Below are 25,559 nucleotides of genomic sequence, written 5' to 3'. Positions count from 1 at the left end.
AAAGAAAAAGAAAATCTACAGTGAGAGAAAGCGACCCACACATTTGTAACACCATTAGTCTGAAAAGGTTAAATAACATATTAACACAATACTCATCATTTAATTCAACATTTTTGTCTTTTTCACTTCAAAATATGGAAAACAGTATGAATTAGAACAAGCACAATTCTGACATCATGAATGCGTTAGTGTCATGGATATATACACACGCACCGCACATTCCGACATGAAATCACTTCGTTAGAAATTCCCGAGAGGAATGTTTACGGGTCACTTGCGTTTTGATATATAATACATATAAGAAATAGCAGCACTTTATTTTAATATCAGATTCCACCACAGATTTTGTATTCCTTTCGCGCATTTTTTTGTAAAACAAACCCTGTATGTTGTGGAAGATACCACGTTAATGGAATTTCCATTGATTCTTCCTATGTCAGATTTGAGAGACGAATATTGAACATACAGCAGCTTCAAATTCGGATACCAAACAAACTTGATAGACTATACTTACACAACATGAAAAATTAAGCATTTTCCTATTTTCGCTTCACGATACAGAAGACAGATGGCAGTATCAATATAACACGAGGTACGGAACTGCCATGAATACACACACACACATCGCATTTAAGTACCGATTCGTTATTCCAGAGGAATGTTTACAAGGTGCTTTTGTACGGTTAAGTAGTAGTACAACTTTATTTGTGGAACTTGTCGGAACGTGTCATATGTCGATTGGTTGATTTTATATGAACGTTTAAAATGTGTAAAATGTACTTTTGGCCAACCCTATATTTGTGATTGGTGATTACATGCATTCAAAATGTGTTCTTATTTAAAGTGCACACTTGATTTACTTTTAAATAAATATCCCTTGTGAATTTTTCCGTTTCAGCCAGATGAATTGACACTCGCTGTCGAAGTGAGCAACGTCATATTCACCATCATCTTCTTGATGGAGATGATAATGAAGATGTGTGCCGAAGGTTTTTTCTCGTACATAAGTAGCGGTTACAATTTATTCGATGGCGTCATAGTGATTTTAAGGTATGATATGTGTTCCGCAGTTACTGAATAATCGAATGATCATGTACGAAACCAATTTCCTGTATTAATTGACAAAATCGCATAAAGCTAAAATGTTGGAGATACTCCCTCTTGAATATAATTGAGTCACCAGTTTTAAATAAGGCACAAATACCAAAAACGCAAAATTACTTTTCATATATTCTAAGGTATAAATAACGAATCTTCAAGCTACGCTCTACACATGAGTGGTAAGAAAAAAAACTAAAAACCAGTCCCTAGAGTCAGAATAGGACCTTGAATAAGCATATTTCTCTTAAGCAGCTCAGTTCTTCTTAAAATGGACTATTAAATTATGTGTGATATAGGGGAAACTATTGTGCCTTGACCAAACCAAGTGCTCAACATACCAAGGACTAAGAAATTGTTTCGATTCCCGGAGGAGGTAAATCACTTCTGTTTCCAAATATCAGTGTTTCGGCATTAAGATCCAGAAAATTCAATTTCTCAGTATATTTCAGGCCGAAAAAATACCATCTCTTCATACCAGGGACTGTTAATAAAGTTACTGATATTTTTGACAAATGGTGGAACATCGTGTACCTTGAAACAAATAAGATAGTGTACCTTGGAACCGACTAAAACCCAGAATTTTTCTGAGTTTACCCTTTAATATTCAACTTTCAGTAACTATTAATGCTTCTTCTTTTGCATTTGAAAATACAATTTATATTTTAAATTTTAGTTCTAATTTTAGTAGCTAAAAATTTTAGCTACCTCCCCATTTCTTCTCCTTTATCCACCTTCGGTTATTTCCTAGTCAAATTTGTTGGAAAAAACAAAGTATGCAGTATGGGTGCGTCCAACAAAAACTTCATCAAGTGAATTTATTTAAATTTATTTAAGAGGAGAGGCAGAAAATGATTTATTGCTCATCAGTGCCAGATATTGCAAATGTTAAAATCCCGGACCTCTAATGAAATCACCTAGAATCAAGGGAGCTAACAGAGAACTAAAGATTCAAAAATACATATTTAATTTTTCTTTCCTATAGTCTAGAATAATTACGTGAATTTTTGTACCTCGGAAAATGTTGACCCACCCTTAAATTCATCTCTCATTTTTATAGTAGAAGATAAAAATAATTTGAATATCATTCGATCTTTTATACTGTATACAGATATTAAAAATTAATTTAATAAAATTTTACTCTAAAAACCCGACTTGAAAAGAAAAGTTAGAAAAATAATGCTCTGATGTAAACAGTTTTCCCTATTTTCAAAATTTTTGTAAAAAATGTTCAATTCTCAGTTACAAACTCCCACACTATTATGTATGTTTTACCATCATGTATGTGCACATACGAATTTTTAAATTTAAAATTTATTGACATTTCAAGTGATATGAAGAAATGTATGGTCCACATTTGAAAAAGGTCGGCTAAAAAACCAAAATATTTCAATACGTTTACACGGTTTAAATTTCATAGTTGCCAGTAAAATGTAGGAATGTCGGACCACACAATATGACAAATCGTTGAAATGGTAGATGTCAGGAACGTATATTTATGGATGAGGCTCCGTAGTAGCTTGTATGGATTTTTTTAGCCCTAAATCTTTTATTCAAGAAATAAAATAAAATACGTGAATAAATGAAATCGAAAGCTAGTTTCTGGTTTCTCGTGTTCAAGTAGAGTAGAACCCGATTGAAACTACATTTATACCGCGTCGAACTTATTCCGTTATAACTGAAATAGTTATTTTTAAAACACTGACTTTTGTAATATTGTAATACAAATATTGTCAGGTGCTATCATGGAGTAGTTATTTAATCCTACTATAAATAATGTATAACCCTTTGATTGGCAAGCATTGATATATCTAGAGGAGAAAATTTTTGAGGAGGTTATATTAAACAAATGAGGTACGCCGAATGACAAAACACTTTATTATTAACATTTAAAAAATATGTGGATGTTGCATTCCAAGGAACAAACAGTATTTATATATGATTTACTTAGATCTGAATGGTATAAAAATGTCGTCATATATTGTTTGCTAACTTACCTTTCTATCATTCTTTAAAAATGCACGGCAATATGTCTCCTCCATATCCATTTATTGCGTTTCCCTCCAAAATGCAAGGGTCAAAAGTTGTTCTTGCTTGGCTTGTCGATAAATAGGCGACATGCCTATCTTTGAGGCATTCAGCTGGTAATAATAAAATCTTCATGAAACGCTCACAAATGAAAATCGAATGTTTTAGGAGTTATTTCGAAGCACTAATACCGAAACGAGCTCAAAATAACCAATGCTTTCATTTGAAAAAAATATAAAGAAAACACATAAATACTGCCAAATAAATAAGAGATGCTTGTACCGTACACAGAATATAGTCTTCGTGAGCAGCGAAGCAAAATGATGTTATCAAATCTGAATTGATGATTAACCAGCTCATGTACAAGATTTCGACAACAAATGTGGTTGATTTATATTTGACGAATCAGTGATAAATCTGGTAACCTTGTTCTAACCTAACCTCACGTTAGAAACAGTAAGATGAAAGGAAAAAAAGAAATAGAGAAGTACAGTATAATAGATATGTAGATATAAAAGAGTATACAGTTGATTTCTCTTGTTTCACTCTCGGCCTACGTGTTCTCTTTCTCTCTTGCATGTATATAGTAGAAACACACATTATTTGAAGGAACAAATCACTTGCAAGAGTACGGAAGAAACGAAGAGGAAAAGAAACTTCAATTTTCAGCTGTTTTATTTTTTTTTTTCAGACCTTGCACGCAGTAACGAGGGGTGGGGGTTCCTTTTCCCCCTTGCAGATTTTTCTTAAACCTCCGGGTGTTCAGCTCGGACTTGAAGGATTGTAGGTGTTTTGAGTAAGAAGCATATGGTGAATATAATCTTTGGGGGGGGGGGGTACATCCCACGGTAGCACATGAAGTTCCACTTGCTATTTTTTGAAGAAGGCTTCCAGGAGAATGTGCCTCCGGGTTATATAAGTGTGATGTATTATATAAAATTTGCTTTTGACTTGCGGAGAACAATTTATTACGAATCAGAACAGTTGGCCTGATGCCCAGACGGTAAGAGATATCGAAATTGGAATAATTTCACTGAATGTATCTTTGCAATGTGCATCTGCCAATACCATTGCTTTTGACTTGCATTGCGTACTCCCTGAGGTATGAGCGTTTAAAGAATTTCGTCTCGCACCTTTTTGCGAATGCTCCCAAAAAGGTATTGATGTCAAAAAATTCTGGAAAAAAAATGTTTGTGAATAAACATATTCTATAAATCGTCTTCATAATATCAATTGCAACAATTGGATAATTTTTTACCCAATTAGATTCAAATTATCAATTCAGAGAGACAATATATAATCGTAACGGACCAGGTATGGTCCACAGACCACAGGCTGAGAAACGCTGCTATAGTGAGATCTAGTATTAAGACCAGGCGTTCACGTTTCGATTTTGATATAAGTTTCTTTACTTTTGCCTACTTGCAGTTTAGTCGAGTTATGTCAAAGTAGCGGCAGTGGACTGTCTGTACTGAGGACTTTCCGGCTGCTGCGAATATTGAAGCTTGTCCGTTTTATGCCTGCACTTCGAAGGCAATTGGTCATCATGCTCAGAACAGTTGACAACGTCGCAGTCTTCTTCGCTTTGCTCATTCTATTCATCTTCATCTTCAGGTGAGAGATTACACAACAAACGCACATATGTTTTCCTATCAAAAAATGTCAAAGTTCCTCATTTTCAAATTGTTTCTAATGAATTATTTATTAATTATTACAAAAACAACAAAAACATAATGATAAAAATTACATTTTCTACTCTCAGTATCCTCGGAATGAATCTTTTTGGCTGCAAGTTTTGTGTCAAGACTCAAGATGGAGCACTTCAGTGTGACAGAAAAAATTTCGATTCTTTACTTTGGGCAATCGTAACAGTCTTCCAGGTGATCATTATTATTGATTAATTATTCTAAGACGTGATTGTGCATGAGAATAACGCATTTTAATGAATACTTAACAATTAATGACACGGTTATGCATTTTATTATTTTCGGAATTTTTTTCCGTATCATTGAGAAATTGCATCCAATACTGAAGTAAAAAAAAAAAATCATATATAACTATTAATTTTGTTATTCTTCACTTTATCGTCATTATTGTTTACCACGCTTAGTGAAGAAAAAAAAAAGCATCATCACTAATTAGTGATTAATTCAACGTCAATAATACTGTATTCGCGCTAATACGTAAAAAGAATTAAATCGCATTTATTGAAAAAACCTTAATTAATGATCGAAAAAAACGGGATGATAACAAACAATGGATTTTGATGAATATTCGAACACAATTAATGATAATTACTAATTAACGCTAATGAGTATGAATCTCGTCCGTCATTAAGTTTCTTTTAAATGTGTGAATACAATTATTAAAATTATTCGTGTATTATTTTTTTTTTTGCTATTTCTTTCTTTTTGTGCGTATTAAATATTATTTTCAATTCTTTTAATACTTATAAGTATGAATTTTTCCAATTAATTAAGTAAAATAAAAGTTACGTGGGAGGGAGTTACAAAGAAAAAAAAAATCATAATTTTGATTTTGTGAATTGATATTGGAATCTGAGAAAATAACACATCGTGTACAACGCTCTTTTTTCTTTTAATCCCAAGAAATGACTGAGGGAATGCTTCAATGAAAGCTGGAAATGTATGGACGTTTTCTGTATGTTAATGAGTGCCTCGCACATTTCACCTCGCGTTTACAACCCCGGTGTACCACCACTGAGGGAATCAATTATCGTTTTCCTCTCAAATAAGTGAACAGTGTATTTTTGTTATTTGATTTTGCGCCATATCAGTTAATGCAGATAGACGCTTTATGGCCACGTGTGCGTCATGATGGATTGCCAACGCGAGGATCAGGTTGGCATCGCTGCAGGCTGCCCAACGGTGGCAACTAAAAGTTGTGTTTTCTAGTGCTTTCGAGCACAAATTCAAGCCAATTTCGAGCTGATCGCCCTGTTAGCAAGCCTTGCGACAGAGAGCAACAAACTTTACACAATGCCACAAATAATTAAATCATTACATTTCACTCAAAATTCTAAGTACACATGGCAACACTAACGTTGCACATGCAATAAGCAGCTTTTCTTTCATTAGTTCCAGAATTTTTCTTTCATTAATTTTGGAATGATCACCTTTTCATCAATGCTGAAATTATCTTTTGTATTAATTCTGTAATTATCCCTTCCATTAATCTTGGAATTATATCTTTCGTTAATTTTGGAATCAAATTTCATTAATGCTAAATGCTAAAACTGTCTTTCGTTAATGCTAGAATTATCGCTTTCATTAATTTTGGAATCATCTCTTTTTTTTCTTAATTTTGGAATTATCTCTTTCCTTATAATTCTGGAATAATCTTTCTCTAATGCTGCGATTATCTCTTTCATTAATTCTGAAATTATCTTTCGTTAATGTTGGAATTAGCGCTTTCAATAATTTTGGAATTATCTTTAATTACTGCTGGAATTATCTTTCATTAATTTTGGAATTATCTTTCATTAATTTTGGTATTATCTTTCATTAATTTTGGAATTATCTTTCATTAATTTTGGAATTATCTTTCATTAATTTTGGAATTATCTTTCATTAATTTTGGAATTATCTTTAATTACTGCTGGAATTATCTTTCATTAATTTTGGAATTATCTTTCATTAATTTTGGAATTATCTTTAATTACTGCTGGAATTATCTTTAATTACTGCTGGAATTATCTTTCATTAATTTTGGAATTATCTTTCATTAATTTTGGAATTATCTTTAATTACTGCTGGGATTATCTTTTATTAATTTTGCAATTATCTCATCGATGCCGAAATTATTTCTTTCGTTTATTGTTTTAAACTCCTATTTATGCCATAAGGAAATAACTGGGGATTGTGTGTGGTTTCACCGAGTGACGTGATCTTCCGACGAATGATGTTGCGGACGACGTTCTCAGCACTGCCAAGGCGAAGACCGCTGACGTCATACTCCCTCCAGTAATATAAGCTCGATGCTATTTAGCCCTTTCAGGGGTCCAAAAGGGGTAAAAACTTATTACATTGTTCATGTAATGCTGGTTGCGAAAATATTAGGAGTTTGGTTTGTGTGCGGCTATCGGTCTTCTGAATCAGAAATGAGCTACCGTAAATTAAATGAATATTTTTTTTGAATGCAATTTAATGTTTCCGATTCGGTGCTCACTGTAGCGAGTATGAGTACGTTCTCTGCCATCTAAAATCTTCATTCAACTTCCCTAGTGGAGCCTCTACATGACATACTCTGAATTGTGAATATGAATACTGAGAATAATGAATACTGGGGACTGAAAATTTGGTCAGCTAAAGTATAGACTGTTCATTATGGGAAGGTTCCGTTGTAGCTATTTTACTCGAAATAAATTGAGTAACATTTTTTTTCCATCATTCATTGCACGAACTTCAGTATTACTAGTCTGTCGGCTGGTAATTAACTCGTTGTATTCCTCCATAACTATTGTACTGAATACAGGGTGGTTATAAGTAAACGTATGTATACAATGTAAATACGTATATAGCTCTCATTCTGATGGAGGCATTTTAATGAAACTTACAGGATATATGGACCAAGATAGATTCAATAAAAAATAGTCCCATTTTTTACCACCAGGTGAAAAGTTGCACTTTTTGCCTTAACTGATTTCCATGCCCAATGCCAAATAACGTACACAGGATAATTCAAAACTCAACGTACAAACTTTTAGGGGAAGTAGAAAACACAAAAACAGAACAGAATCACAATTCTTTTTTTTCGCATAATTGTGGATGGTAAAAACTTTGAGTAATTTTTGTGAAACTTATCGTGTACTGTCCTAGTGTAAAGCATCGCTAAATATAGAGCTTTGCCACCCATTATTGACTCGGCATTTCTGCCTCTTCGTTTATCCTCCAGCTGATCAGGTTGGGGTTTGCGGTCATACATTCCATGTAATTCTGTTTTGTTGTTTTCTACCTCCCCTAAAAGTTTGTACGTGGAATTTTTTTAATCACAATGTATACCGAGTTCAATGAAATTCGTCCGCCACGACGAGCGCCACAAAGTCAAGAGTAGTGCCAGTATAATTAAACTGCTACTACTCAGCTAAATTATACTGACCCTACTCCGATCTATGTAGCGCCTGTTTCATTTTATTCATCGAACGTTTTTCAAACATGATATATACATTATTTGGGCAATGGGAGAAAGATAACTGCGATAAAAAAAAAAGCGTCACTTTTCACCCGGTTGTCCGAAATTGAACTATTTGTTTATTTTATACAAAAATTGCCACGTTTTCAAGACAAATAAATTCAATTGGTCGAATGGTCGACGCGTTTCGGCTCTTCAATGGAGAGCCGTCATCAGGACCGCGTGGTCAGAATTCACACGAATGAGTCGTGGAGGGGTGATGTTTACGTCTGGTCGTCCGCAGGAGTTCGCCTTTGAATTTGCTGCGTCCGAGTTTTAATTGCGTTGGCAATTTTTGTATAATATTTGTTTATTGAATATTTTCCCCCTATGGTCCGTATATCTTATTTACCAAGTTTCATCAAAATACCTCCAGCGCAATGGGCGCTTCATACGTCTGAGTAGTGTCAGTTTATTTATATTAGGCCTCGTATATCTCATTAGTGGAGAGAGTGGTAATAATAATAATATTATTATTATTATCATCATCAACATCATTATTATTACTACCACTTGTAACTATCTCTCAACACTTATTTACAAATCGATAGTTTTCACGCATCGATACAAGCTCCAGATAAGCTAACACTACCTTTGTTAGTGACGACTACGTAGTAAATCGTAAATAAAATAAAAAAAAGTCGCGGCGATGCCCTGTAGCAAATTTGAGAAATGTTCCAAATGACAGAGAGGAACTTGAGATGGAACAAGTGATCACGTTTCACCTATTATTGAGCGTTTCAGCCAATAGCCAATCAAAACTTGGCGTTTCCTCCACCGGCAATCGTAACGTGATCCATCGAGTCACGTACCGTTGCTCTATTCCATAGTATTTCGCTCTCAGATAATGAACGTCTGTTAGATGAGATCGTCTTGTGGGAGAGAGAGTTTGTTTCTACGTTCTTGATCAAAACTATGATATTATCTCCATCTATCGATATGACGGTAAAGTTTGACTCCTACTGAAAACTGATTAGGATCCTCCTTGATTGACTTCGGAATTTTATGTCTTCCCTGTTTAACTTCATAATAATAAAGGCAACGAGAAATGACGAAAATATTTCAGAAGATTCTTTGAGAAACTAGTCTGATGAGTATTTGAGTAGCGGAAACGTGTTGATAAGAATTCCCACGCACCATACTCCTACGTATTTATAATAATAGCAGCATGATAATCAAGTCGTTCAAGCTGTATATCGATCATTCCCAAACTTTTCATCCTTATAAATCGTTTACCCAAGGCTTTCATACCTTTACAGTGGTCATTTACCTCTGGATCACTTCTCATAGATTTTAAACGCTGATTTCTTTCTCTATTCTTCGTTTACAGTCTGCTCTTTTGCCCCAGATATCATTTATTCGCGGTTGCTTTACTTTAGCAAATCAGTTTATTCCTCCCGTTGCTTACAAAAGTTTTTTTAATGCGAATTTCTTATTCGATCCTGCATTTATTCCTGGTTCTCGACTGGAGTCATCATGAATAAATCATTCATCCGAGTTTCTATTGTCTAAGTGGTCGTTTCAACGCAGGTCACTTACTTTTGCACTTTTATCTCTCAGCTCTAGGTCTAAGAGATGATTTACTTATGACTCCTCTACTCTTTTCATCATCACCCATGATGTTGATCATTTATCAATGCTATATTCGCCCATAACTGCATTTGAACACGGGTTGCTTTCAAAATCCCGCGGATTCATTATTTTGGGAATTATGCTCAACGTAGTAGTAATCCCGGTGTACCCTTGTTCGTCGTTTTTCCCAGCACTAAAGTAGAATATCTTTTGGTGGTGGGGGGGGGGGGGGGGGGGAAGGGGGTTGCTGACAATAAGACATATGCGCCACGCATGTTCACGCATACGGCTTGACAAAGGTTCATTGTTTCTTCATCTGTGCACCAACTTTGTAAGGTTCTCGTGCAGACGGTTCATGCCCACCTGGACCATCCTTTCCGACGATCCAAAAAAGGTGCCGGGCTATCATAATTTATTGCTCATTGCATTCCGTTTAGATTAATTATTTTTACCAATGGTGTAGCAGAAGATGATATTTAAAATCAGCCGAGTTCGTATACAACAGAGCTGGACAATACACCGGAAATGTACATGTTCTCCGTCAGGCATTTAACTTAAAATGATGCTTTCCCGAAAAATATTATGACTGGATTTAGTTACTTAAAATGAAAAATGAAAAACACACAAATTGATTTATTTGCACAAAAATATCGAAAGTGATATAATTTATTTTAAATCAAAATTTTGAAAGAAGTTCAAAAATTCAAAAGGAACGTGGGCAATAAAAGTAAAAATCTAAAATATTAGTCAAACGGCTAATTTAAACTTTCAGCGCAGTTAGCACCCGAAAAGAAGTAATCAATTCACCTTACTTATGGAATGATAGCCTATTTATACAGTGTGCGAACGGACTACTTCACCAAACCCTAACTCTGGCCATATCACTATAGTGCAATTTACTGCCATTAGTGAGATGGGTTGGAAGTGAAGGCGCTGTCTATCGGTGGTCGCCTCGAGTTCGTTAGGGAAAATATCTTATCAATATCCTTCTCCCTTGGGTTCGAACCCGGGACCCTGACAACAACCTTCACGATGGTAGACGAGCATCTTACCACCATGCCTCTCGGGCACCAGTGTGCGAACGGACTGGGGCTGGTGTAGACCTAGGATAGGCTAGCCAAATCATGCGACTTAGAAACCGGGACAAATCCTGACAAAAACGTAACGCAAAATCTTATAAAAAACGATGCATCTTGAATAAAAAACATAAGGCATTATAGTGTCGATGTCTAAGCCAATGTGCATAACATTACTTATTGGTACAAAAGGCCTGGGCGATTTATTTCAGATTCTTCAACCTTTTTCTCATTGCAGACCGCTGCAGTTGAGTGAACATTTTCGCGAACAGGCATAAATAGGGTAAATAATTTTCGCATCGGTGAAAATTTCCTTAATTTCTGTACAAAAAATTTAATATTTATAAATAAAAAAATGATAAAATAAACTGGAAAAATATTCCGTATATTTATACCTCACTTTTGTAAATGCGAAGAACACCATTAAGCTAGGACCCCTTCTGGCACCTAAAACTATCTGTGTTATAGTTTCTTTTTTAATTACACAAATAACAAAGATTACAAATATGTACACAATATACAAACATATACTGTATACATATGCAAACATACAATATGCACACACTATTGATCTCAAGGGACTTGAATGTCCTTCCAGCAGGTCTGTAATGGTAACTTGGTGAATATTAATTTCGATGTTATAATTTTAGTTTAATTTTATTTCTAGAAATAAAATCGTTGTTAGTTTAAATCGATGTACGGCATGAAAATACATATAACATGTGTTATAAAAACTATATATTCTTTATTGTTATGTCGCATGCCGGTGTACATTTTATGTGCCAAAATCCCGGTTACTGTGTTTTTCTTTGGTTTTTACAAAAAAGGATTTTCCGGCAAACATAAGACATGGTAACCGGTATTGGGGGGGGGGGCGTAAGACTTAAACTGATATGTAGCATCAAAATTAAAATTATATAATTTCATACTACATCAAGCAACATTTATGTGGATTCCTCTTCTTACAACAATTACCGGATAACCGGAACAAGAAAGCTATTGGAATGCGAACTCATTCATCGATGTTCAAGGCAACGTAATTCGTCCTTCTGACACAAATGTTTAGTAGCAACGTGTAATAAATGCCTTTCGTTCGCACATCGCTGCTCTAATGTCATCAAGAAAGCAAAGCAAGCCGAAGGGCCAATAAGATTTCAGCCTATGACACCGGTTGCAGTATATGAAGGCACCCCTGACCGCACTGGGCTGTTAAATAGTAGGACCGTATTATCTACTCATTTGCATCGTGGCTGAAAAATGAAACATTTCTATCGAATTCAATGTATGTAGGAGCACTTGGCATTGTTGTCGATGAGTAAATTGAAAAAACGAACTTAATTCAATTTTTTTTTTTATAAATCAAAATAATTAAAAACAATTGGTTTTAATTTTTTTTTTTTTTTTACCTGCTTGTGTCCAAAAAGAGCAGCCATGTCGGTCAATAGATTTGTCCAGCCCCGTTATACAAATGATACGAGTCTGCGAATATATACAAACCACTTGTGTGTACTATTACATGAATGTATATAACTTGCTGATGTTTCTGGTATGGATGCGTGTTTCCAGATCCTGACTCAAGAAGATTGGAACGCGGTTTTGTTCAACGGCATGGAGAAGACCTCTCATTGGGCAGCTCTATACTTTGTAGCACTTATGACTCTAGGAAACTATGTACTATTTAATCTACTTGTTGCTATTTTGGTTGAAGGATTCTCTGCTGAGGTTAGTCATTCGAAACCTAATCAGATTATATGCTAATACAATTTTATTTTCTAAATTAATCAAAAATAATCGACAGATAATGCACCGATGAATGTCAGTCCGAAAAGAGAAATATGTTTCATGGGGACTAAAGACTATGCAGATCTTCCTGAACGTTTTGGTACCTCACTTTCTGTTCTAGAAATCAAGATAGATTGTGGAATATATGTGACACAAAAATCAAAGTTTAAAGGGATTTCGAGTCACGTGACTTCATGTGAACCTCATATGTTTTGCGTTCATATACTTTTGTTATAGCCCTTTTTCACCCCTTCTATATTGGCGATATGCTCTCTTTCTCCTTGAGTTGAATGAAAAAAACTGTTGCTCCCACTTTTTTTAGTTAGTTGTTTACATATGCATTTCACGCTCAAATTTATTGAACATTGAGGCAATTCTCGCGAATCTGTATGGTATTGGGTTTCAGAAAAAAATAAGTTCACATCAAAATTCAGACTTCACAATATTTATATAAACACATTTTTCCCGAACATAATTTTTTTTTTGTCGTTGCGTGAGATACCCCTCATGAACTGTTTTCTATTTCGATGAAATTTGTCTGGTATGTGTCCCTTGTCTAGGTGCCTAAAATGAAGATATGCTATTCCATAAATTATGTTAATGCCAATTATAGCCAAAAAAATGTCAGATCAGACATAATTAAAGTTGCTAAATATCGCTTGCTAAGTTGCATGAATTGCTGAAAAAAATTAATAAATGGAAAAGAAATGCAAAAATGAATCTGTTCGCGCCGATTCTCTGATTGTGATCTTGCCTTTGGATTACGAAGTTTGATATGTATTGATTTCATTCATCTACTTCGTAAGCTTTTTTCCACTACTAACATTTCGAAATTATGCCTTACCTTTCCTATCAGGAAGATAAACGAAGTGAATCGGGATATTCTCACTGTTCGAATTGCGAGAAAGGTGAGGAAACGAGCACTGATAAAGAACTACAACAGCAGCAGCAACAGCAACAACTCGAAGGAAACAACTGGACGACAAACGGTGACGACCTACCGAAGGACAATGTGAAGAAAGGTATAATCATAAGATCCGATCATATTTTCAATGAATGAATTCAAGCCCAACATAAATTATATCGGAATAAAAAATAGTATTCCTTAATGGTTTACCTCAGTCTTGAAGGTAACACTCTCATGGCGACAAAACCTTATACATCTGTATTTTTGTATGATTGAATATCTAATTTGAATCCTAATGAAGTTGAGTTTTTGTTTTTCACACACAGAGATGAAAATGAAAGGTCTGCCTTACGTCTTGACGGTCGTCAGACCAGACCAATGCATGCTGTCACAAGCAGAAAGCTCGTGTTTCCCACCTCTGATAACACATACAGCGGCGACACCTCAAGGATCACCGAATGCAACTCTGATTATGCAGCGTGACCTCTACAACAGGCTTTGTCCGGAAAAAGCGTTTGGTCTCAGCGATTCTTCCATAGTCTCTATCGACAAGTCACCTGTGAGTATTCGACAAAATAATCATTATATGTTGGTATTCCCTTCATCAGTGTTTCTCAAATTGTGTATAGCGGCTCCTAGTTAAGTCGTCAAGAATTTCGCAGCGAGCTGGAAATTTTGATGGGTGTGTGCCTATTCATGCTTTGAAATGGTTCTTTAATGAATGCACAATATGTACTAAACTATTCAGGGAAGCCGCAGCTTAACCATGATCAAGAAATGGAGCCGCGAGTGACAAAAGTTTGAGAACCACTGCCCTAAAATGCGGAGGTCTTGACTTACAGGAAAATTGCATTTTATTTTCTAGTTTCCACTCATTATATATGCATGCGTTTGAGTTTATAACATTGTTGACGTGTGTGTAATTTTTCTCCAAAATGAAGGTACAACTTATCCAGTAATACCGTATATGGAGAATATATAGATGACAGTGAGTCGATAAAGAAGTTTACTCAGTAGCTTATCACATTTGACCGATAAAGAATCGATTACTTTTTGTTTTTTCCTCTCGCCCAGAATTAAAGGTTAATCGTATCTCACTGTATCTTTTTACCACACACTTAATCAGGAATGCTTCATCCACAGAGCATCTCCAGAGGTCATTACTGTGATCATCTCGAAGAAAAATTGCTCCTTTTCTTTTAACTTTCGTTTCGGAAAACTAACTTTGGATTTTCTTTGCTCTCAATTAGTTTAAAGATAGGATATTTTCTCATTAAAGCTTCACTAATTGTATTTTCTTTTCCAGAAACGTCGAAAATAAGCTAGTAGTAAACATTCAATACCGATTACATGAAAATCATTTACCAATGATATTAACAGTTTGTGATGAGGAAACAAATACGAAAATTACGAAAAAAAATTTCTATTCAAATAAATCTGAGTAAAAAGGTAGTAAATTGCCTAAATGGCTATGTACTAGCGTAACAAGATAAGTGGTCCTACCCTAAGGACTACTAAAATACCTGAAAAAAATCCGACAGACCACTGATTTACAGTTACGATGAACTTTTATTTTGTAATTTGAACCTTTGTGAAACTAATTTGTTCTTGTTACATACACTTGAGTATTTTCTATTTGTTTTGAACCACATTTTTATTTCTGCCTGAGGACCATAGGTTGAGAAACACTGCTGCAGACATTTCATTTTAACAAAAGACTTTATTTAAAGAAATATATTTGGTATTTTCTTTGTAATTTGAAGCAACTAATGATTCATTCCACCCTGATGTGTGTTTTTCCTTTGCTGTCATTATTTCAGACGCCAAACAGCGTTAATTCAGACATCGTTCAGTTGAACGGACTGCCGTGTATCCAAGTGACATCTCTGAACATACCCGGAATTAATGTAGGCTCGAATCTTCAGAACGGAACGAGAAACAGCGTCGTCTTGACGCTTTCTAGACAGTCGAGTGTCGTTTCGAACATCAGTAGAAGGGTGAGTAGTGATCTAAATCCTGTTGATTTCTAACAGGCGAAAATAATTTTGAGCCTAAACATTTTGTGTCTACAAATTTATTACGGAAAGTTATACATATCCGTTAAAAAAAACCCCTCTTTTGCGGATACACGCAGGGCACAAAAATTCGTCCGTGCATGAAGGGTGACCGTGAAAATGGGAATTATGATTGAAACCGCTTAAAATAAAACTTAATTATGCTGAGAAAGACTTCTCTCTCTCTCTCTCTTGTTAATACGATATATATATGGAAAACTGGCTGCATGAATATTGATGTTTTAGTGAATGAAAATTCATCTCTGCCCTCACGTGGACTGGATCTCCGGTGTCTAGAATGCCGGACGAGTGCTCTACTTCTAAACTACGAAATCAGACAGAATAATCTTTTCTTGGAACGTATATATGGGCTGAATAGCTCAGTGCGATGGACGTCGGCAACATTCTGCCAATGGTTCGCAAATGAGATCAAGGCCACCAGATGGCGACGAACATGTAGAGAAAGACGTTTTTTCCCCTTGTTAATACGATACGTTATACTTGTAAGGACAGAGATGAATTTTCATTTCGAAAAGCATCAATATATATTCATACAGCCAGTTTCCAGTTAATCTTTTTGAAAGGGACAGGACGTATTTTTCTACATATACATCGTCATCTGGTGGCTCTGATATCACTTGCGAGCAATTAGCAGAATGTTACCACCATCCGTTACACGGAGCCATTAAGGACATATATGTGCTCCAAGGAGGAAATATTCTATCTGCTATCATCGCGTAGCGGTAGTGCACTTGCCCATCGTACGAGAGACTGCAGTTCAAGTGAGGGCAGAGTGGATTTTTCTTTTTCTTACAACATCAATATCTCTTCATAACGCCAGTTTTCCGTATATATTAAAAAACTTGATTATGATTTGGACGTGAAGAAGGGTAGAGAGTTCAGAAGTTCCACCGTATTATTTTGAAATGGCAACAAATTATTTTTCAAATTTCCTGCTATGCATTTCAACAAGAAGGCTTCATCTTCAACTCTTAAATTCGCGCGTATGTTGACTACGCCATGGAGAGGAAAGAAAAGACAAAAGTGATGTAATAAATGTGTAATATACAAACATAGACTGAGACAAATTTAACTCTTACGTATGCAAAACCACTGCAGATAGTTAAAAATAGTGCAAGTGAATGAGGTGTCGTCATAAGTCAAAAATAAACAAACGTAATGAAATAAATAAGAAAAGAAATTGTTTATCCAGAAATAAATAATGCGTAGGTGAGTCAGAGAAATGCTCTTTCTTGTTTTTTTATGTGAAAAACATTTCTCTGACTCACGAATAAAATGGTAAGTTCAAGGAATTCAAATTAAATTGCGTATACAATTACAGTTGTGACGGAAATGTTCGTAATAAAATCTTCTCAACATGTCATCATTACGCAGTCGGTGTTGTTGAATCAAGTATCATTGTAAGTCAGCTCCTATAAAAATATTTTACTTAATTTTCAGCATTTTTTTGAAATATCATATTTAAGAAGCAAACAGATAAGAAGTTTAAAAAAATGAAATTAATTTCACAAAAAGAGTAAGTCAAGATGATATTATAAATATCGCTTTAGGTAACTAATAAAGATAGAAGTGAAAAAAAAATCTCTAATTTTTTTGGATTTCATTTAGTTAATGGACTATAAAAAAGAAGAGAAAACAAGTTTATTAAAAAAAAAAGAGAAATAAGAGAGCCAGAAATAAGATAAAAATACGATTGAAGAGGAATCTTGTGAAAAGTGGTAAATAATGTGAGAATCGTTGCTCGCTCATCAATAAGTAAACAAATAATGCGCTCTTTCGCAATATTTCACTCAAATTATCAAAGCCAATTATCTTTTCTTATAATACAAATGCCAGCTGCACCAAACTCTACAAGTCTTTAAACAAAGCAAAGCAGATAGTTTCAATGCCTGTATCAGTAAAAAAATATCATGTGTTGTCAATTCCTGGATCTTTAAATAAAGCAGATGCCCCGACCGCCTGAATATCTAAAAAAAGCATATGATCCGAACACCTGAATTATAGAAAAACAAGTTGCTCTAAACACCTGGATTATCAAAAAAAAAAAAAAAAGGAAACACAAAAGCTCTGAAGAATACAGTTTTTCCACAAGAGAGATACTCTCATCACCTGGATGATCAAACAAAACGGATGGTCACAACACCGAGATCACCAAACAAAGCAAATGTTCTGAATACCTTTGAAGACCGGACACACCTCGCTTCCCATCTCAGAGAGATATCGAAGCGCTCTGAATACATGCATTATGAAAATCTATGCACATCTGTAAGTAAAGCTGACTCTCTCTCAACATTTATATCAATGAAGAAAAACCTAGCAGATCCCAAAACAACAACCAGTAAACATGGCAGATGCTCTCATCATCTGAATAAGTAACAAAAAAGTAAATATTATCAACTCTGTTATATCTATAAACAATTGCGGCATCTTTGGTCTAATGATTTTGAAAAAAAAACATCAACTGAATTCTCACTGCCTTGCTCTAAGTTATGTTAATTTCATAATTTCGACTAAAAGATTTAAAATTCTATTGAAAATTAGAAAACACGAATTGCAAAACCATCACTAAATGAGTAGAAAATGTCACATTGAAGTGAAGATTTGTTTTTCCTTTTAAATTCATGCGCAATTAAAATATTATTAGAATTGACTCTTATTGGTGAAAAAACAGAAATATATGTAAGTCAAACTTCACTTTTCAATATTTAACAATCCCTTATTATATATCTGCCCGTATCTGTATTTATCCATTGTTAAATATCAGCTCATAATTTTTTTTTATTCGAATTCAATAATACAGTAGGATAAATAATTAGGATAAACCACAATAAATGAATAGAGAGATATTATCTCCTCTCATTTATTGCGGTTCACTCCAATTATCTTCTAAGTATGCTCTTTTGAATAAATAAATTACCCATTCCAGACATTCGAAATCAAATTAGTTTTTTCAATACGCCTATGTATTGAAGTTATTATTCCTACCTTTCTATAAATATCTCGGTTGTTTCTCAAAACATAATGAGCGACTTCATCATATTCATTTTTCCGTCTGAAAAATTAATTATATTTCCAAGTACAATATATACCTTGTGGTGCCGTATTGAACACTATCATTCAAATTTATATTTGTATTTGTATAAATTGAAAAAGAAATCTATGGTTGTGATTTTCCCTTATTTGTTTCATCAGTGATGGTGTTTTCTTATAACTGCGTGTTAGAAATGGCACGGTTGATATGATTTAGTAATTTTCCTTCTTTCCAGAGTTCGATCGGACTGTGCCTAAATCTCCAGCGTCGAGGAAGTAAAAGCAGCAACAGCAGCAAGAGAAATTTCGGCAGTTTCCACAGCTGGAAAGCACATCGCCGGAAAAAAAGCGACAACGAAAGTTCAGATAACGAGTCTGGTTCAGAGGACATTGTGCCCAATAACAAACAGAGGTACTATATTGCATGTTCAAGATATACTTCCACCTTCTCGGTGGCGTTTACGAGACATTTCACCAAACCCGACGCTTTCTTATTTCAGCGTCCAGATCAAGACATGACTCGACTACTCTGTTCCACCCAAAGAGGATAAAAACGGTTTAAGAGACCACGCTTGAGAAACCTATTTGTATCCAGGATGGATAAGCCTCCCTTTCCCCCCACACAAGGGTCAAACCCCACAGGATCCAGCCAGAGAAAAACCTGGTCGAAACCCCGAGGCAGCAGCAACCACCCTTAGAATCCATCTGCCACGATGCATCAATAGAATCAGGACGCCCGGCATCACTCCTCCTAGATCTCAGACTCCCGCAATCAGGAAACATTCCTAGCGGTTATTTAGATTAAGGCTCCTTGAAACCGCAGGCTAACTCATCCGCCGTCTTTCAGTGCAAATGTGGCGTCAGTTTTCGCTTTAGGAAATCGTTTCCCCTCCCCATCCTGTTTTTAACAATTAGACATCACTTTGACCAACAAACCTAGTTTTTTGTTCAAAAATGGAGGGTGATGAGTGCGTCGTTATTTCTAGGTGGCTCAATCAAGGTAACCTCTACGCAACTGTCCAAACACGTTCCCTTCGCACAGTCCAAGAAAATCCCCAGAAAGGAACCAAGACCTTCCAGCATAGCATCATCATTCCATTCCAGCAATGGCGAGATAACTAGCCGTTCCGATAGCCTTTTATTCTGGCAATGACGAGCCCATAGATTTTGTAAAGCACGAAGTGAAGTGAGTGATGTGTAGTGATGTAAGCGTATTCTTTTGTTGTTGTTTTTTTCAAGCCGAGCACAACTCAGGTCTATCGCTATGGGCAATTTACTACCTAGTGCGTTGTGCCGGAAGTGTAAGTATGTGTAACTAACAGTCTGAGTGCGTATCTAGTGTTGTGTACGATTTTTCAGTGCTGCCATACATATCAGAAGTGAAGTGAGTGAAGTGTAATGACTGAATATTTGTACTGTTTGTAGGACTGTTGCTCTCTGTGGCGAGACTTTTTAACGGGGAGATCGACTCGCATTTGCTCCTAGAAATTCGGAACCACAGAAAACCAACTTCAGCCGACCACCACTGTGGTGACGGTGGGGCTCGAACCCGGGTAACCGCGATGCGAGTCCGTCACTATGATCTCTCTTCATAGCTCCATGTTCGATCAAGAGCACGCGTGGCTCTTCTCTATAACCCCTGCGACCAAATCAATGGCTCTCTGTAAGTATGGTCCCCAATACCTAACGGCATACTCCAATCCAGGAAGAACTAAGCCCCGGAAAGTGGAAGAAATCTCTTTAAGAGTACGCGAAGAGACCTTTTTAAGGAATGAAACCAAGCATTCTATTCACTTTCTTGACCACCACTAACCGATGTTCAGCAAACCTAAGCCGCTGGTGAATATGACTACCCAGATCGGTGATTCTAGCTGCATCCGGAATAACAGCACCATGCAACTTGTAATTGAAACGTGGGATGTTCAAACCAAATATATGAACTATATCAAATAATAAATTAATAGAGAATGTATTTACATACAATTTTTTGTAGGATTTGGTAATTCTTCACGAAATAAAGCATTTTTTTCCAATAGTTGCTAAAAAATAGTTTTTTCTCTTCAGCTTACAGAGCACGGACCACAGTCATTGCAACGGCAGCATTCCGACTCTCCACAACACATCTAACAACAAACGTCTTTTTTCCGGTTCCCCGAAACTCCTGAGCCCCCAGAACTCCGTGAAGAGCGTGTCCCTTTCGCATTACAACTCACTCGCCAAAGACCATCACCACCACCACCGACACTCTTTACAGAGTCACCGCCCTTCATTGAACGGCAGTATCAAGAGTCAAGGGACATTCAGCCCACCGAGTACTAACGTTTGCAGCAGCAGCAACCTTCCAAGCCGGCAGAACTCCATCACGGGTTGGACACCGAAGGGTGAGCAACTCAAACAGAACGATCTAGCGGAAAACCTCCCACGAAAGAAGGACGACAATAGTACCAGCTGGGAAATGACCGAAAAAGTGAGTATGTAATCACGATCAAAAAGAAATAAGAAATTCAAACTAAGTTCTCATGAATATAAGAAAAATGCTTACCTTTGTCATCATGAAAATATTCAAGATGATATGCAGATTTAAACGTCAAGTCTTCATAAAAATTTATTCAAAAGCTTTCAACTTTCATGCATTGGGATCAGCGATTTTATGTAGAAAAAAAATCCTATGAAATTCATGAAGCCATAAACTTTGAATAATTTTGGGAATTTTTCAAGTTTGATACGAACCAATTCTTTTTGCATTAAAACTGGAATACGGGGTGGTGGTGCCTTAAGTCTCTTGGCCGCAAATTAATGATGGACCGTTGATCCTACAGGAATACAGTCGCCCCTCCATATTCGAGGGGTTTACGTTCCGGGGACGACCGTGAATACGAAAAATCTACGAATAGTTCAAACTCTATAAAATTTTTCTTTAGGCATCTCATCTTTATAATAATTGTTCTGTGTGGAAGAAGTAGAAGAGGGGGAGGGGGTGATAAGTCCAGTGCTATGTTGCTCGACATGGACTTGTCTTCTAATTCTCAGGATTTGCAGATTAAATAGTGATGGTTATAGTGTGCAAGTTATACAGTGCATAACTTTCATACCTTTTTTTTATACACTTTATAATTAGAGACGCATGTGCTACTTTACCCCACTCCAACTCCGGTCATATATCGTCATGCAACGATTTTCAACTAGTGGAGTTGGATACGAAATGAAGACGCCAGATTTTTAATAGGAACGTGTGGATTCAGGGATATATTGTCACAGATGTAGCTACAGAAACGGCCGATCGAATTTTATGTTATTTCTTGATATATTTGACTGTAGACTCATTGATGTGACGCCATCATAACAGACAAACAGACATGACCGCTGACCACCCAGAGAGACCATCTTGGGATGGTTTGCGCTCTTTCCCAAAGGGATGGACGGTCTCGGATAGATTCCATCATAACAGGAAACGCAGCAACGAAACTAATCTTTGTCAATATTTCGAGTTTTCTTTGCCAGTTCTCACTTTTACACACATTTAAACAACAGTCTTGTAACCAAAAGCACCAGAGAAACTTTTGAGAGGGATTTTTTAAACGTTTATTTAACGCATACAACTTATGTTTTCTTCTGATAAGAGAGTTATTACCTCAACAATGTTTACCAAAAAATAAAATAAAATAGTGGTAAAAAAACCGCGAATACGAAAACTCAAATATGAAATCTGTGAATATACCTAGGACCGTCAGTATTTTCAATTAAAAAGTAAAAAATATCCAAATAGCTTGAAAACATCAAAAATATGTCATCCATACTGCAAGGAATTGTATAGTTATTGATATATAAAAATTAACGTTTTATACGGACTCTCCGTTCTCTAAAACCGAATTAGAAAGTTGTTGCCTTGTCTCTCCTATGTCAAACAAAAAAATATTGCACATTTTTAAATGCAATATTCGCTGAGATATTTGATTTAAAAAGACTAGGAAAAAAGAACATAATATCCGTTAGTTCATGTGGTTCTTTCCCTCATTTTCAGGCTTTTTAAATGAAATATCTCAGGTAATATTCCACTTCTAAACGCGATTATTTTTTGCCATCTAGAGTGACAAGGTGTAATTTTTATAACTGGGTTTATTTTTAGTACAGGGTGTACGTATAAAAAGATATATTTTTTGTCTTTCAATAACTGTGAAACCCCTTGTGCAATATGAACGACGTATCTTAGGTCTTCACGTTATTTGGATATTTGTTTCTGCTTGGGATTATGGCTCTAGAATAAACGGTCCTCCATTAAAATGCGACAAAGGAGAATTAAGTCATGCACACCCTGAATACGAGTAGTGTTAGAAAATGTCTAGTGAATTTTTTTTTTACTCGATTAATGGTGCGATAGTTGCCGTTACGTTGATAGGATAGTTTTATCTATTTTTCTTTTACTTCTTCTCGTGTACTTTTACAGAATATACCTTCTGTATAATTTTCAGCAGTATTATAGGTACACAGATCGTACACACAGGTACAGAACGGTCGTGAAATATTGTCCGCACAGACGAATGAGCGTGTCTTCAACTGCCTGCATCCAGGATTTCTGGTCTGACACTGATGGTTGGAAATTTTTCAGAAGTTACTACGAGCAGGTCAGAAAAAAAAAAGAAACAAATACCAGATCGGCAGATGCTGTCTGTACACATCATATGCAACAGCTTCAATTATGTATATATTTAAAAAAAAGCGACAGCTTCACGCTCGATATTTTAAAAATATTCATGCTGCCTTTTAGTTGTTTTTTTTATATAGCAGAGATCTCTCTCAGTGGCTGCATAAGCATGAACAAGCACAATTATGTATCTATATCATATATTTGATCACATATTTGCTTCTCAGAAACTACCTCCCGAGAAATCGGAGGAGCCTCATCGACACCTCTTAGCACATTTTCACACAATAAATATTTCTTAAGAATATTTTTTTTATCAATATTCTCACTTATGCACGAAATGAATGCAATAATTTACATATGACTTTCATATTTACAATAGTTATAGATTAAGTTTAGATGATTCTTTCCCTATGTGGAATTCATATTTTTGTGCTTAAGAAAGTTGCTAGTAAATAAATTTATTCAAGAAAGTATGAGTTAATTTCCAAAATAATTACCTACGTAATTTCATCGCAGATGTGTTTTATAAATGCGTTGATGCACAAAATGTTTTAAGATGGTAGTGAGGTCAGATGAGAAACGATCATAAGATTATCTGTGGAGTCACTATAAGCTAGGCTCAAGTATACTTCACCCTACAGCGGCAATGATGAGATATCTCGTATAACTGGACCCGCTTTATTCTGGCAATTCCGAAATATCTTGGGTTCTTCAAATCCCTCTTTTTTCGGCAATCCCGAGCCCAGCTACTGAGCTGAAGTTTGTTTTACACTCAAACATATTCTCCATTCCGCACTCCAACCTGTCGATCAACTGCCAGTGGGTGGAGTCTTCTTTTATTCAAAGCCTGATAGCAGAAGGCGAGAGAGAGGATGCTTCTCTTTTTCGTTCGAGGAAGTATACCATTATGCGTAATAACATAAATAACACAAAAAGCAAGAGGTTTCTTTTTTTGTTTTATTATTATTATTTATTGTTTTCGGTGTTGAAGAAAATCATTTATCCACTCACGCAATCGAAAAGAAAATATTCCTCTTGAAAGTAAGTTGCAATTTCCGGAAGGTTTAGTGATTTCTACTGTGACAGTTATAATGTGGATCATGAAAATTCGGAGAACCGCTTGAAGGGTTAAACTCAATATTCAGGCTGTATGAAGACCAGCTGAACGTAAAACTTTGTCAGAAAAGAAACCTTCAGTTTTGTAGTGATATTTCTTAGCATGGATTAGGGTTCTTAAGACAGCTACACACTACTCGGATGGTGTCACAGTAGTATGTGGTAGCCTTTACTTGGTAGCGCTCGCCAAAAAAAATCCACTTTATATTATCACAGTCCAGTAACGAAAAATTTCTTTCTGGGGAGAGGAGTAAAAAACTATTCAGGAAAGGGACCAAACTGATATTTAAATAAACGTAATCATGTGATCCCAAATAAATCAGTTATTTTCTCACATTTCTGGTAGGGACCTAATCAGATCTCCTGTGCCCAGGTTGCAATCTCGCATTCTCGCAATAATTCTATCGAATAATCAATATAGGTGGAACCAATGCCTCGTATCATGGAATATTTACATCTCGCACCCCTGATTAAGAACTACTAGCATGGATGATGACTGCATATTTTATGTGAAAGAAGTTCGCTATCAGTTTTCATCAGAGACATGAGTTACAGATATATTTTTATTTTGTCACGGATCTTACATTTCTGTAAAGAAAGATACTACAAGGTATGAGAGAAGTGCTTTACTCTCGTCATGAGACGATTCACGTTCGAATCCCTTGACACACAATAATGGTCTGCTGTCACTCGTACGGAACATTGGCTAATAAAAATGTGAATCAATAAAAAATCTGAGAGAATAGAAGTGATAAGCCAATTTGAGTATCGTCTAAGAAAGCTTTAGAGTATCTTCATAGTTATGCAGAACGAGAACTGATCATTATATATTTTAGTCATAAAGAGATATTTCTCTTCATACGCATACTTATGATGCCAATGAAATCATGGATGTCGACTGAATAGCTCAAGGTACGAATTTAATAACATACACAGAATAGCTGAAGGCAGGAATTTAATAACAGTAGCAAAATTAAATCCAATTCGACTTTAATAGAAATATCATTAGAAATAGTATTTAGATATTGATTTATTTCAAG

At 35.6% G+C, this 25,559-nt stretch overlaps 1 protein-coding gene across 2 annotated transcripts in view; it reads left to right on the top strand.

The window, feature by feature from the left end:
- LOC149077142 (voltage-dependent T-type calcium channel subunit alpha-1G-like) overlaps positions 1-25,559 on the top strand; it is a 95,979-nt gene that overhangs the window by 42,915 nt on the left and 27,505 nt on the right. For both annotated transcript variants that reach the window (XM_089244871.1, XM_089244870.1), the window contains 9 exons: positions 899-1,050; positions 4,555-4,740; positions 4,889-5,006; positions 12,531-12,686; positions 13,603-13,768; positions 13,980-14,212; positions 15,474-15,650; positions 18,995-19,170; positions 20,823-21,225. In XM_089244871.1, coding sequence (XP_089100997.1) covers positions 899-1,050; positions 4,555-4,740; positions 4,889-5,006; positions 12,531-12,686; positions 13,603-13,768; positions 13,980-14,212; positions 15,474-15,650; positions 18,995-19,170; positions 20,823-21,225 — 1,767 coding nt within the window. The remainder of the gene's footprint in view (positions 1-898; positions 1,051-4,554; positions 4,741-4,888; positions 5,007-12,530; positions 12,687-13,602; positions 13,769-13,979; positions 14,213-15,473; positions 15,651-18,994; positions 19,171-20,822; positions 21,226-25,559) is intronic.

Source organism: Pholcus phalangioides, unplaced genomic scaffold (genome assembly GCF_987345545.1).
Source record: "Pholcus phalangioides strain wild (caught in Gottingen) unplaced genomic scaffold, Ppha-v1.0 ptg000015l_1, whole genome shotgun sequence".
In the NCBI taxonomy this organism is placed as follows: domain Eukaryota; kingdom Metazoa; phylum Arthropoda; class Arachnida; order Araneae; family Pholcidae; genus Pholcus; species Pholcus phalangioides.
The sequence above is the reverse complement of the archived record's forward strand: the minus strand, read 5'-3'. Positions and strand labels throughout refer to the sequence as shown.